The sequence below is a fragment of the Amia ocellicauda genome, chromosome 14 (genome assembly GCF_036373705.1).
Source record: "Amia ocellicauda isolate fAmiCal2 chromosome 14, fAmiCal2.hap1, whole genome shotgun sequence".
Lineage (NCBI taxonomy): Eukaryota > Metazoa > Chordata > Actinopteri > Amiiformes > Amiidae > Amia > Amia ocellicauda.
This window is the reverse complement of record NC_089863.1, coordinates 10,921,857-10,936,239: the sequence shown is the minus strand read 5'-3', so window position 1 is coordinate 10,936,239 and position 14,383 is coordinate 10,921,857. Positions and strand designations below refer to the sequence as shown.

The 14,383-nt window shown below is 46.8% G+C and overlaps 2 protein-coding genes and 1 non-coding gene across 4 annotated transcripts in view; all 3 read right to left on the bottom strand.

Moving 5' to 3' along the window:
- Nucleotides 1-940: 940 nt before the first annotated feature.
- Nucleotides 941-6,432, bottom strand: LOC136768680 (telomerase protein component 1-like). 2 transcript variants are annotated; one of them, XM_066722989.1, is made up of 13 exons: nt 6,003-6,432; nt 5,528-5,690; nt 5,256-5,389; nt 4,802-4,927; nt 4,553-4,660; nt 4,000-4,240; nt 3,668-3,788; nt 3,234-3,358; nt 2,469-2,568; nt 2,196-2,351; nt 1,760-1,969; nt 1,593-1,649; nt 941-1,474 (listed from the first exon to the last, which is right to left on the bottom strand). In XM_066722989.1, exons 8-13 carry the CDS (start codon nt 3,341-3,343, stop codon nt 1,274-1,276), a joined length of 834 nt encoding a protein of 277 aa, XP_066579086.1. In that variant the 5' UTR covers nt 3,344-3,358; nt 3,668-3,788; nt 4,000-4,240; nt 4,553-4,660; nt 4,802-4,927; nt 5,256-5,389; nt 5,528-5,690; nt 6,003-6,432; the 3' UTR covers nt 941-1,273. The 2 variants fall into 2 exon arrangements, with proteins under 2 accessions (XP_066579086.1, XP_066579087.1); XM_066722990.1 differs by having other exon boundaries at nt 3,672-3,788.
- Nucleotides 6,433-6,658: 226 nt separating this feature from the next.
- The window catches only part of LOC136768677 (telomerase protein component 1-like), an 8,388-nt gene continuing 663 nt past the window's right edge, over nt 6,659-14,383 (bottom strand). Inside the window, exons 2-12 of the mRNA XM_066722985.1 lie at nt 13,484-14,035; nt 13,174-13,338; nt 12,829-12,957; nt 12,654-12,722; nt 12,410-12,519; nt 11,659-11,816; nt 10,597-10,706; nt 9,776-9,903; nt 9,516-9,668; nt 7,257-7,374; nt 6,659-6,842 (exon numbers count right to left, since the gene is read on the bottom strand). Of these exons, the coding sequence (XP_066579082.1) occupies nt 9,784-9,903; nt 10,597-10,706; nt 11,659-11,816; nt 12,410-12,519; nt 12,654-12,722; nt 12,829-12,957; nt 13,174-13,338; nt 13,484-14,023 (1,401 nt within the window). The 5' untranslated portion in view covers nt 14,024-14,035 and the 3' untranslated portion in view covers nt 6,659-6,842; nt 7,257-7,374; nt 9,516-9,668; nt 9,776-9,783. The remainder of the gene's footprint in view (nt 6,843-7,256; nt 7,375-9,515; nt 9,669-9,775; nt 9,904-10,596; nt 10,707-11,658; nt 11,817-12,409; nt 12,520-12,653; nt 12,723-12,828; nt 12,958-13,173; nt 13,339-13,483; nt 14,036-14,383) is intronic.
- trnal-cag (transfer RNA leucine (anticodon CAG)) lies at nt 14,253-14,335 on the bottom strand. The gene has a single exon. It is a non-coding gene; the product is annotated as a tRNA-Leu (tRNA).

The following is a 14,383-nucleotide window of genomic DNA, read 5'->3' as shown; positions in this document are numbered from 1 at the left end:
AAAGGTGATTTAAGCAATTTTGAGCGTGGCATGGTTGTTGGTGCCAGACGGGCCGTTCTGAGTATTTCACAATCTGCTCAGTTCCTGGGATTTTCACGCACAACCATTTCTAGGGTTTACAAAGAATGGTGTGAAAAGGGAAAAACATCCAGTATGCGGCAGTCCTGTGGGCGAAAATGCCTTTTTGATGCTAGAGGTCAGAGGAGAATGGGCCGACTGATTCAAGCTGATAGAAGAGCAACTTTGACTGAAATAACCACTCGTTACAACCGAGGTATGCAGCAAAGCATTTGTGAAGCCACAACACGTACAACCTTGAGGCGGATGGGCTACAACAGCAGAAGACCCCACCGGGTACCACTCATCTCCACTACAAATAGGAAAAAGAGGCTACAATTTGCACCAGCTCACCAAAATTGGACAGTTGAAGACTGGAAAAATGTTGCCTGGTCTGATGAGTCTCGATTTCTGTTGAGACATTCAGATGGTAGAGTCAGAATTTGGCGTAAACAGAATGAGAACATGGATCCATCATGCCTTGTTACCACTGTGCAGGCTGTTGGTGGTGGTGTAATGGTGTGGGGGATGTTTTCTTGGCACACTTTAGGCCCCTTAGTGCCAATTGGGCATCGTTTAAATGCCACGGCCTACCTGAGCATTGTTTCTGACCATGTCCATCCCTTTATGACCACCATGTACCCATCCTCTGATGGCTACTTCCAGCAGGATAATGCACCATGTCACAAAGGTCGAATCATTTCAAATTGGTTTCTTGAACATGACAATGAGTTCACTGTACTAAACTGGCCCCCACAGTCACCAGATATCAACCCAATAGAGCATCTTTGGGATGTGGTGGAACGGGAGCTTCATGCCCTGGATGTGCATCCCACAAATCTCCATCAACTGCAAGATGCTATCCTATCAATATGGGCCAACATTTCTAAAGAATGCTTTCAGCACCTTGTTGAATCAATGCCACGTAGAATTAAGGCAGTTCTGAAGGCGAAAGGGGGTAAAACACAGTATTAGTATGGCGTTCCTAATAATCTTTTAGGTGAGTGTATACCTTTGTTGATCCCCTACTGGATGAAGGCCTCCCTCAAAATGTCTCCCCAATTGCTTTGATCTAGAGACTCTTCTCAAGATAACACCAGCAAAGCTTCTGATCTCATCTTCCCAACTTCTCAGTGGTCTTCTAACATAGCCAAAAATCATAATTGAACCAGAAGTCAAACTGGGAATTATTGCATGTTGGGAAGCTCAGACCGGCCTAGCTAGAATTCCCGACATCCCGAGAGCGACCTGCCATACACGCACTGACAGACCTACCCGAATCCCGATGGTACAGGTGGATCCTATTGCTTTGGTAACCCACAGCAACGTAGTCCCCGGCGACCGCCACGCACAGGGCGGGAGATTCCACCGTTGCCGAGCGGCCGGACCCCTGCCCCTGGGATGCTCCGGACTGTTCCTATGATACAACAGGAGAGGTGGTTAAATACTCGCCCACTCTCACTGTACTGGACAGCACCGCCCATTGGAGCTGCTTGGAGCCTGATAGGTGGGAACAGCATCAGCCTTTCACTCACCATGCTGTCCCCCAGCTGGCCGATAGAGAGACCCAAACTCCCAGACCACAGATGCACCTGTGACATGGAACAGGGGGAGATGTTAATACAGTACAGACACCTCAAATGAATAATTGAGAGAGATGGAAAGGACAAAGAGGGGCAATCGTGTCTGGAACCCATCTCACCATGTTGTCCGAGCCACCGCTCAGCAGGAGCCTGCCTCCCTCCATGAACTGCAGCACCTCTGTTGCCCCCTGGTGGGCCCGGTAGTGCCCTACACATTTCCAGGTTGCTGACCACAGCCTCACATCCCCAGAGAGACAGCCTGAGGTCAGGAGCCCCCCAGACTGAGAGAAGGACAGGCTGCGGACAGACACCTCATGACCTGATAGAGTCTGGGGGAGGGAGAGGGAAAGAGAGTCTCGTTGAAAGACAATGTTTCCTGTGATTTACAACACAGTGATGTCATAAATAATGCACACAAATCAGAGAGAATGCAAAGTAATGAAACCAAGTAGTGATTATTTTTTTATTTTGAATTTATTACATTTCATGTTAAAAAAAAATTCAAGAAACAGGAATTGACCTCCCTGCAGCTTATGAAGAGCTTTATCCACTCACCGCCACACTCTGCCCGGTCAGCCAGTTCCAGAGCCTCACCGCCTTGTCCCAGCCACCTGCCACCACCAAATGACCCTCGGGGTGAAAGGTCACACAGTTCAAAGGGCAGGTATTGTTCAGTGTGGCGGCCAGGCTGCCCTTTGGCACTGCCCACACCTGGAGACAACAAGAAATGAATTATGAGAAATAAATAAAAATACATAACTATGACTACTAGCTGGATACAAATACTATGTAAAAAAGAAGGGTGAAAAACCGAAGAGTCTCTCAAACCTTCAGCTTAGAGTCCAGGGACACTGTGGCCAAGTTCTTCCTGTCGGTGGTGACATCACATCCCGTGATGCTGTTTTTGTGGGCGTCAACTTCCACAGTCCTAGAAGGAGAAGACAGATCTAGTTGATTCTGCCCAGTTCCTCATCCTAATTTTTATTTTATTGTCTATATCAGTGGTTCTCAAACCTGTCCTGGAGTATAACCTACCCTGCTGGTTTCTGTTCCAACCAAGCTCTCAATTAATTAATTGAATCCTTAATAGAAGAAATTTGATTACATTTGACTCTTTAAATTATGTAACTGATCAAATGTTGGTTCCTTAATAATTTCCTTTTTATACTTAACTTAAAACCTCTACTGTTAAAATCAATCAAAAGGCTCTGATTTAGGAAATTACTACTTCAATTAAGTAATTGAGAGCTCGGTTGGAACAAAAACCAGCAGGGTAGGATGTACTGTAGGTTTGAGAACCACTGGTCTATATAAGTTTGCCTCATTCATTTATGCATCAATTCACAACTTCAATCACTTGCCTAGGCCAATGTGCCTTAACCAATTTTTACCCTATTGTTTTAACTCTTGCTATATAAAAGTAGTAGAACATGGCTTCTGACAAATAATTCAATTGCAATGCGGTACATGCTTGTAATTTGCAGGTAAGGAAATGATTCAATCTGGCTGAGGCCCAGCTGAAATTGGTGAGACCGCAATTATTAGAAAAACATTGACATCAAATAAGAGGGGAGAAATAGCTAAATGTGGAACCTGCAGCCACTGTCGATGTCCCACACTTCTATCTGCCCATCGAAGGAGGTGGAGCCCAGAAGCCCCTCCCGCAGGAACACGCACCCTGAGATGCCATCGCAGGAGCTCATCAGTGACCTCACTTCCTGTGACAGAGACCAATCACAAGACAAGTTACCCAAAACACCACTTCTTGACAAAAAACTAAAGCTGCAATGTCCAAAAACTTATATTCTCACATGTAACTTTAGTTGTCCAAGTAGTTTAGGAGGTAGTAACTTCCTAAAGGTGATGGGGTAAACATTAAGTAAAATATTTATGATCCATCTATTTCAGGCTGTAGTGAAGGATTCAACTATTATAATGCTAACACAAAGCATTACACCTGGATATTAAATACACCTTTCACTCTGGTTCTGCTGTAGCAAAGCACAACCATACAAGTCTAGCCATACCTACCCAGTCTCTGTGTTGATGATGTGAAGAGATCCTTGCCCAGTTCCCACAACTGCCAGTCTGCCCTTCGGCTGCACGCTCACACAGGTTGGCACAGAGTGAAAAGTGGTGACTGTGTCACTATGGGGGGTGAAGGGGAACGATGTGGAAGAAATCTGTGGGATTTTACCCATACAGTGTCTATGTAGTTTTCACAGGCCCTCTAGGCATGGAAATACCTTTACAATTGCATACCAGTTTGGATACTTGGTTCAAACTCAAGCCTGGTTAAGACAGACACACTGAGACACAAAGGGAAACACAAGGACATCCATCTCACATTGATCCTTACGTGGCCTTCTTTTGGATTTCGTGTGGCTTGTTCAGCCACCTCAGCAAGCGCACAGAGCCCGTCTCCCTTCCCACAATCCCTTGGGCCCAGACTTGGGCGGCGCAGCCCTCAGGTTCATTGAGAGCTTGCTGGACAAAGAGTGCCGGCCAATAGGAGAGGATGGGGGCGTGGCGACGCAGAAAATCATGGCACGCCTCCAGCTCACCATGGGTCACCCCATCTTCCAACTCCATTGAGGAATCTACAGCAACAGCAGGTGTGACAGTGGGTCATTTGCCCGAACTACCTATATAGCATGTAGTAATCAGAGTAATTATAGTGGTTAATACAGTTACTTACATTGTGTACAGAAGTAGCTGCTTAAATATTATTGCATATTACAAAAATTCTATTGTAACAATACTACTATGAAATGTACACATGTGGACAATTGCTCATGATTTATAGAGAGCTAGTGAGGGAATTTATGACTTGGGGATGGGGACATAGGAGGCCGTGGCTGGTTTGGAAGAAATGTACACGCTAGTGTCTCTGTGAGGGGCTGCGTACTCACCAGACAGGTGTCCAGCAGATGGGTGAGGAGGCCAAGCCGGACATGGGCATGCAGGAAATGGAAACTGGACAGCAGGGAGTGCAGGACAGCTGGCTGGCCCCCCTTCACCTGGTGAGGGCAGGGAGACACTGGCTCATGATGGAGACAAGACAGAGTCCCAGGACACAGAGCCCCACAAAGTCGAGACACTAGACTCAAGACAGAGACAGTCAGTGACTCCCAACAAAAGTAATTGAATTGAATATTTACTTATTCATTTATTTTTAGCAGAGTTAGTTCTGATGGGCAGGTGGAACGGCAGGTGACGGAGGGCTGCGGCCTCGCAGTGCAGGAAGCGGTCTCTGCCACCTGGGTCAGCCAGTGTCCAGAGGTGAGCTGGGAGGCACATGAACAGAGACATAGAGGCCATGAGAGACACGGAGGGAAACTAAACAGCATGAACACCTGCTTCTCAACAGCATCACAGCTGTCACCTTTCCATTCACATCTGGGGCTGACTGGTGAATGGTTTCCTATCCAGTTATGGTGTTTATAATATGATTATATATTATAACCATCGGCATGCAAGTCACTGGGGATAACATCATAAGTCAGTGAACATTCACCCCTCTAATAGCTAATGGCTCAGTCCATCTTTCCTTGAATGTTGAACTAAGGCAACAACCAATTCTTCTTGGCAGGGGGGAGGGCTCCAGTACTGTACCTGCCAGCACAAGGTGGGTCCTTCTCCCTGCTTCCTGGCTTATCAGAAACTGCTCCTCAAAAGCTGATCTTACATCGTCATTGGCCAGAAGGAAACGGGAGTCCGGGTCTTGGATGTCAGACTGGCCAATCATGCTGGAGGAGAGGCAGGGCTAAAGTTTAGGCTCCATTCCTTTGTTTATGAATTAAGCAATGAAAAAGAGCAACCAGAAAAAAGAAAGTCCTTAATCGGAACAGACTGAGGCTATAGGAACTGAGGCTATCAAGACATACCTCTGCATAGTCCGGGCCAGCTCTGAAAAGGTTGCCATGGGGATGCGGCTCTCGGGTTGCCTCGCTGCACGCATCACTTCCTGCCAGGCAGGCTCCTCCCCACTTCTGGTGGCCAGTGTTTTGCACATGCACAGTAGGGAGTACAGGTCTTGCTCTCTCAGACCTGGCAGACAAAAACAAGTTCCCATTGGCTGGCTCCTCAGTCTCTTTCCATGCCTACTTGAACATTTGTCCATCTGTCTGTCTGCCACCTCCAGTCCACCTGTCCACTGATCAGTCCATCAGTGTATCTAGTCCAGTTGCACTCAATTGGTACATGTGCGTATGTACAGACACGCAGCTTGTGAACAGGAAAGGCAGGCAACAGACACAGTGGGGCAAAGCTCAGCTCAGCAATTAAATCATTTAGACAGCAGCAACAGCAGTACTGTCCTAGCACAATACATCTAATTAAATCACGATGCAGTTCTCCTACCTGAGGGAGGTGCTGTGGGATCCAGTCAGAGACCGACTGGCCCTGGGCATCCTGCAGGCAGTCCGCCCCATCGACCAGAATGGCCAGCAGCTGTTTTTTCCGGGCAACGCAGAGTGCATCCAGCTGGGTGTGAAAATCCGCCAGCAGTTCCCTGGGGAAGAGGTCAAAAGTGGCCAATCAAAATAAGCCCTGGAAGTGGAGCTATCTCACACACCAAGAGGTTAGCAGAACTGGGAATCACTTTAGCTAGGAACACAGGTATTTCCGATGGGATCCAATTCAGATAAATTCAAACCCTGTGAGCAACTGACAACTGAAGCTGCTCCTATGCTGAGTTAATCAATGATCTTTTCCCTGGAACCGCAAAAAAAAGAAAATGACATCGTAGGAGGGGGTCTTGCCTGACGGGCACTTGAGCTCATTAGCCAGCGCGGCCTGTGGATTGGGGGAGAAGGAGAAGGGGGAGAAATCATTAGGGAACTGATCAGTCTAACCTATCAAATCTATATACAATACAATGTATTCTTACAGGGTGTGTTTAAAATCATCTAGTTTTGGCAGACATGTCCATATGAACCAGTAAGACAGTCTACTGTAAATGGAGCTCTCCCAACCTTCCGCAGTGAAAACTGAATTAAGGCCGCATTACATTACCATAAAAACTGTCTTCCCCTCCCCGGGACCGCCATGGACAAGCACCGGCCCTCCCTTCCCAGACTCTCGGATTTTGCCGGCAGCAGTGGCGACCAGCTTCCTCAGCCCCTGACACTTCCGCTGCTGGGCTTCCTGGTATACTTCCTGCTCGGTGACCTCTGAGCCCGCCTCTGAGCCCTCGTCTTCCTGCATGGACACACAAGTGGAGGGAGAAGGAGAAGGAGAGAGAGAGGTTGTGAGAAAGAGAGAGTTACCCCTGAGCACACAGTGTCATTAGTTTTCTCTTTATGGTCGCACAGTTACTGCTCTCTGCACCATTCAAGAAGGTCGAACTCTGTCATTTCCATGTATATGACCAAATCTATTTCATATGCACATATCCTAAATGTGTGTTGTTCAAGCTTTTTCAGTCACTGTAAATGAACCTGTCTAAATGTCCATTACAATGTTTACATTGTATTATTTGTGTGCCTATATACCTTGTTTCTATGGAATGCTTTTATATAAATGTCGCATCGTAACGTCAGTGTACAATGTTGGGACAAAAAAAAAAACGTTTATAATTAGGTAAAGGCAGTCCACCACCATTCTTGCACTGACCTGCACAAACTGCTCCAACAGCGCCTCCCAGAGGTCATCCAGGACGGCTTTCCTGAACACCTCTAGACCTGAGGTGCAAGGTTTCCCGTCGATGACGCCGCCCCACTGGGAAGGGTAGCTGAGGGGAAGAGAGCAGAGGAACGGAAAGGAAACAAGGTGATGAGGAACGGCGAGCAAAACTGTAGACCAGGGGTGTTCAACTAAAATTTAAAGAGCTCCAGTTAGAGAAAATTTCTTGAAGCAAAGGTCCGGAAGATCATAATGTCTAACTATTTAGTGTGATATATATTTAAGTAGCCTAGTAGTTGTATCAACATCTGCATGTAATCAATACCTGATTGTCAAATCAAATGAATTCAGTACAATTCAAAAACTTTTTGACAATATTTATTGTCACGTAACATAGAACTGAACATACAGTGCATCCGGAAAGTATTCACAGCGCTTCACTTTTTCCACATTTTGTTATGTTACACCCTTATTCCAAAATGGATGAAATTCATTATTTTCCTCAAAATTCTACAAACAATAACCCATAATGACAACATGAAAGAAGTTTGTCTGAAATCTTTGCAAATTTATTAAAAATAAAAAACAAAAAAAGCACATGTACATAAGTATTCACAGCCTTTGCTCAATACTTTGTTGAAGCACCTTTGGCACCGATTACAGCCTCAAGTCTTTTTGAGTATGATGCTACAAGCTTGGCACACCTATTTTTGGGCAGTTTCTCCCATTCTTCTTTGCAGGACCTCTCAAGCTCCATCAGGTTGGACGGGGAGCGTCGGTGCACAGTCATTTTCAGATCTCTCCAGAGATGTTCAATCGGGTTCAAGTCTGGGCTCTGGCTGGGAGACTCAAGGACATTCACAGAGTTGTCCTGTAGCCACTCCTTTGTTATCTTGGCTGTGTGCTTAGGGTCATTGTCCTGTTGGAAGATGAACCTTCGCCCCAGTCTGAGGTCCAGAGCGCTCTGGAGCAGGTTTTCATCAAGGATGTCTCTGTACATTGCTGCATTCATCTTTCCCTCGATCCTGACTAGTCTCCCAGATTCTGCCGCTGAAAAACATCCCCACAGCATGATGCTGCCACCACCATGCTTCACTATAGGGATGGTATTGGCCAGGTGATGAGCGGTGCCTGGTTTCCCCCAGACATGACGCTTGCCATTCAGGGCAAAGAGTTCAATCTTTGTTTCATCAAACCAGAGAATCCTTCAGGTGCCTTTTGGCAAACTCCAGACGGGCTGTCATGTGCCTTTTACTGAGTAGTGGCTTCCGTCTGGCCACTCTACCATACAGGCCTGATTGGTGGAGTGCTGCAGAGATGGTTGTTCTTCTGGAAGGTTTTCCTCTCCACAAAGACACGCTGGAGCTCTGTCAGAGTGACCATCGGGTTCTTGGTCACCTCCCTGACTAAGGCCCTTCTCCCGCGATCGCTCAGTTTGGCCGGGTGGCCAGCTCTAGGAAGAGTCCTGGTGGTTCCAAACTTCTTCCTTTTACGGATGATGGAGGCCACTGTGCTCATTGGGACCTTCAATGCTGCAGTCATTTTTCTGTACCCTTCCCCAGATCTGTGCCTCAATACAATCCTGTCTCAGAGGTATACAGACAATTCCTTGGACTTCATGGCTTGGTTTGTGCTCTGACATTCACTGTTAACTGTGGGACCTTATATAGACAGGTGTGTGCCTTTCCAAATCATGTCCAATCAACTGAATTTACCACAGGTGGACTCCAATCAAGTTGTAGAAACATCTCAAGGATGACCAGTGGAAACAGGATGCACCTGAGCAAAATTATGAGCGTCATGGCAAAGGCTTTGAATACTTATGTACATGTGCTTTTTTGGTATTTAATTTGAATACATTTGCAAAGATTTCAAACAAACTTCTTTCACGTTGTCATTATGGGGTATTGTTTGTAGAATTTTGAGGATAATAATGAATTTAATCCATTTTGGAGTAAGGCTGTAACATAACAAAATGTGGAAAAATGTAAGCGCTGTGAATACTTTCCAAATGCACTGTATATAGTAGTATTTCAGTGATATATAACGCAGAGATTTTCATGCCAGATTTCAGTACAAAATATTGTGACAAAGAGAACCAATTGCAAGAATAAAAAAGTTATCTAACTCTCCAAAGGGAGAGATTAGCCACTGGGTGTGTGGGTGTAAGTGTGTTAGTGCTTCTGTCAATATAAACGCATCCCGACAGTCTCCTCCTTTCAACCCTGGCCAATCACAGGCATCCCTCACCCGTGCCTGCTGCACCAGTTTCCTGGTGTTGTCCAATAGGGCATCAGGCTCCAGCTCCGCCTCTGTGTAGTACCCGTAGGAGCTGAGAACCACCTGAGGGTGCTCACAGGAGTACCCCAGCATGAGCCCCATCAGCACGGACAGCTCCAGCCCCTAGTGGTGGGGGGTGAAGAAAGAAAAATAAAACCACAAAGAGAGGCAAAGGCAAAAAGGGTAAATCTGGAATATAACCGCCACCAAGGGATTCATGCATAGCGTACCGTGATGCTCAGTTTGTTAGATGTGGGGTCGGCGATGCTACACAGGTCCTTAGCACTCTTGCAGGGTAGTTTATCCGGGAGGCCAAGAGGAAGCGGAAGGGCAGCTGCCGGGAACGAATGACCAACTCCTGCAAGGAAGATGCAAAGCTAAAGACGGGACGCAATCAGGGAAGGGTGGATCTACATGTTCGTCAGAAATGACAAAATTGTACCCCTATGGCCTTGGATTTAGAAGCTTTAGAAAATGGCTCCTGGGAGTGAATGAAACTCTGATACATTACAGCACAGATGGATTTCTGATCATGTGGAACCACTACTGAAGAAACCTAGAAGTCCTTGCATTACAGGGTTACAGGCTTACATTTAGCGATGCACTGGCAGGTCAGACTTTTGATTTGGTCCCCGGCCTAAGAGCCAGAGCATCTGACAGCTTCCTGCCTGCTGCCCTACTGCCCAGAGTCCACTCAAACAGCGACCTCTGACTGGCACTGAGGTAAAGAAAGTGAGCATCTCCACACTATCTCCATTCTTCTGCACCTGAGCAACACTTTCCTTATCAGGGGAACATCTGCCCGAGCTAAGTATTAACGAGTAGCTAGAGGTAGGCATGGCTGCTGTCTGGGCTTCACATGGAGCCAGTAACCTTCTGACATAATCCAGTGGGTCAGAGTAAAAAGTCTCTCCTTTCTGCACTGCCGCTGCATACTGGGCAGACGTTTCCCCACGCAGCGCTCAGCCTCAATGCATCTCGCATTTCACACAAAGTGTAGCTGCGCTGGGTTCCCCCATGCAGGGTTCGGCTCTCACGGCCCCACACTCACCTTGTTGCTCAGCTTGCTCAGTATTTTCCGGTGGTGCTTTGGGCTGATATTCTGGATGATCATGTTGCGCAGGTTCCGGAGCATGGCCATGAAGGGCAGACTCTGGTTATCTGGGAGTGGGGAAGCAATCACATCAATCAAACTGTAAAGGAGAGGAGTCTGAGACAGGGCTGCAATTCCATGATTTTGCATGTGTCCTGCAATCTGCTACAGTCTGGGGTTTGTTATTTTATGCCCTTTGTGCACAACACAAACAGAATAAAATAAAGATCTGAAGAACACTTTTTAGATTCAAATAAATAGGCTATATGTAAATGAATTCTGTTTCAATGTTGTTGTTTTTAAGTGTTACAAATGTGTGCTTTCAGTTGTGTTGTGTGTGGAGGTTTCATGCCAAAAATCCCAACATATCGAATTTGTCCGGCTTTAACAATGATCGTATTGGAGCTGCAATGTTTCATTATTTGTTTGAAAACGTATTCTTAAATGGAGGTATACCATCAATCTGTCACACACTTTTCACCACAAGCTTTACACCACAGCAATAATTCATCACCAACAATAAGGTCAACAACAAAAGATTGTGATTAATAATTTTTCTGTTTGAGAATGAATAGTGCTGAAATAAATCATAAATAACAGGCCACAATAATGAAAATAGATGACTATAATAGGAAAAATATGCCCTAAGGCTATGAGGAATCTAACTAAGAATGACACTTTATTCTCTTGTTATATACACTTGCTCATGAAACAGCCACAGTGGGATTCGAACCCGGATCTCCCACCACAGGGCAGAGACCTTACCGTATCACTAAACGGCAAGACTTCAGAATGGCTACATTAAATATAAATAAAAAATTGCCGGTATTGACAATAAATAATTGTCGTGACACCATGGTGAGGCCTCAGTTACTAATGAAAAAAGAAAGAGAAAAATATACAGGAAAGGTAACACAATACAAGACAATAATGAATGCCTGAATGGGAAAAAACAAAGGCAAAAAGGACAAAACAAAAAACGACTGTATGAACAGGTGGTGCAGGTCTGGTCAGCCCCACCTATCAGCTGCTCCCAGGTCTGGGCCTTGTTTCCTTTCAGGCTGAGCATCCTCTCCCAGGTCTGCGGCACGGTCAGCTTCATCCTCTGCTCAGCCCGCTGCGGCACCCAGGCCCCCGGTAGCCCACTGCGGGAGAACGAGTGGTAATCGCTGGGATACCTGCGAGGAGAGATGCCATGGGGGTCAACGCATGTATGTATGTCAGTTTGGCTGAAACATCAAATACTGTACAGGACTGGCTGCTGTGTGTCACGCACCACAGTTGTGCAGATTTGCATTGTTCCCAGCATACGAGAGTTAGTGTGCATGTTTGCATATATGTAAGGACTTTGCATTTGACATTCTAATGCACCATCACAGAATCTCAGAATGAAGATATTTTAAGAAAAATTGTTTTGATGATGTGCAGACACTAACTGGACCCATTGTACTGTATATATACACCTGGAGTCCACACACTGTACTGTATATATACACCTGGAGTCCACACACTGTACTGTATATATACACCTGGAGTCCACACACTGTACTGTGTGTATATACATATATATATATATATATATATATACATATATATACATATACATACACAGCTCTGGAAAAAATTAAGAGACCACTTAAGATTGATTTCTGAACTTGGAGTGGACTCTTAATTTTTTCCACAGCTGTATACATACATACACCTGGAGTAAACACACTGTACTGTATATGTACAGCAGGTATGTTGCAAGGTTGTGGCGGCAGGGTCGTACTTCCGCCCCAGGATGCCCATCACATGCTCTGCCGGATCCTTAATGTGCAGCTTCTGGACCAGCTTCTTCAGGTTGAAGATGTTCTGCTGCTTGTTGGTAGAGCTGTTCTCCTGAGAGCCAGAGTACAGAGAGAGAGAGAGGGAGGGCAGGTGGGAGGTGTGAAAGGATGAAAGGAAAGAAGGAAGTCAGAAGCCGGCATACACCGTTCCCGTATTTCTGAGGAAAGAGCGATGCTAATACTCACGTATTTCTGCAGGAAGTCCTGCTGCATTTTAAGAAGTGACGCCCACCTTTTCATGTCTTGGTCTCCTTTCTGAAACGACGCAGAGAGAGGGATGGAGATTGCTTTAAATGCCCCCCCTGCACCAGGACTCCCTTTACCCCAGCAGCCACATCAGCAGCTCAAAACGCACTCTCACCGGCTTGGGCCGGCTGTGCTTGCAGCGCTGCTTGCATGTGTTGTACTTGGCCAGCTGGTACTCGCTGAACTGCTTAAACTTGTCGGCCATGGCTTTCTTCAGACAGGAGGGCAGATTGCCACCAAAGCACTGTAATCACAGAGGGCAGACAAACGGTGTCTTATTAAGATAAAGGTGCATTCAGAAAGTGATTATATATATATTAGGCACAGGTGGAGGTGAGGGCCCCGGCGGCAGACACACATACCCTGGTCCGAGAAAGCCCTAATCCAATCCAACTACTGCCAGACAGACATGACACAACACCCATGCTGAGCCCACTTCACTAACCCCAGTGGGACTCACCGTGCTGTAGAGCCGCACCACTTCGATCCAGTCGGAGGGCAGCTGGATGGCGGCGCAGTAGTACCTGCGCAGGTGAGGCTTGGCTTCGGGCAGGCGGGCTGACAGGGCCAGCAGGAAGTTGGCTGTGATGCGAATGTTGAGCTCCTGCCGGGTGTAGACAGCCACCTGAGGGAGAGAGAGGGAGAAGGATGCCAACAGGGCAGGTGAGACCTCTGGAGACTCATTTTCTGTGCAACCCCCTCCAGCAACAGTGCCAGCATCAGTTTAACATACAGAAATGTCAGATTATGATTTGAATGTAAAGAGATACCTGACTCCACTGCTCAGACAGAGACTGGTAGCTTTCCAATGGTGTTTCAGAGAACCATTTCCTTCCTTTCTCTATCTCATTCCCTCCTCCTCTTCCTCCGCTGCCTTCCTGTTTGTCTCCTGATCCCCTTGTGGAGGTCAGGTTCGAGGGACGGAGGAGGGAGCTGGGGGTCAGGGTGGCAGCAGGGCGGTGGAGAGCCTTGGTCCACTGGGAGAGCAGTGTATTCTGGGTGCCCAGAAAGGCAGAGCTGAGCTGGGTGCTGCTGGTGCTGGAGAGGTGGGTGGGTCTGAGCGCGGCGCAGGTGGAGGTGAGGGCCCCGGCGGCCGATTTCAGTGCCGAGAGGCCACACAGCCGGCCAGACTCGTCGAGGGCTGGGGCGACCCCGCTTGACCCCCGGTAACTTAACGCAGACGAGGCCTCAGCCAGGATCCTGTTCTCCAGCGAAATTCCGCGAGCGCTCGGAGCCAGACGGCTGGAGACGGGGAATGAGGACAGGGCGCGCTCCGGATCAGGGTCTTGGGCTGCCTGGGGCGTCTTCATTCTGCTGGTATCCTGGAAGAAACAATTCAGTGGAAAAAAACGAAGCAAATCACAATTTAATATTTAAAAACCAACAACAATAATAATAATAGATGATTTTCGATCGAAACTGCTGCATTGTTATATTCGTTTATTTTATGCAGTGTTTACTATTCTTGTGGAATTTTAATACAACCAATAATAATAATAATAATAAACGAACAAAGAGATAAATACTAAAAGATTCTCTTGTCAGAAGTGGGATTCGAACCCACGCCTCCAGGGGAGACTGCGACCTGAACGCAGCGCCTTAGACCGCTCGGCCATCCTGACTTCCGGGTGTAAGAACGGGGCTGTAGATTCTCGAAGGCCTGCATCACT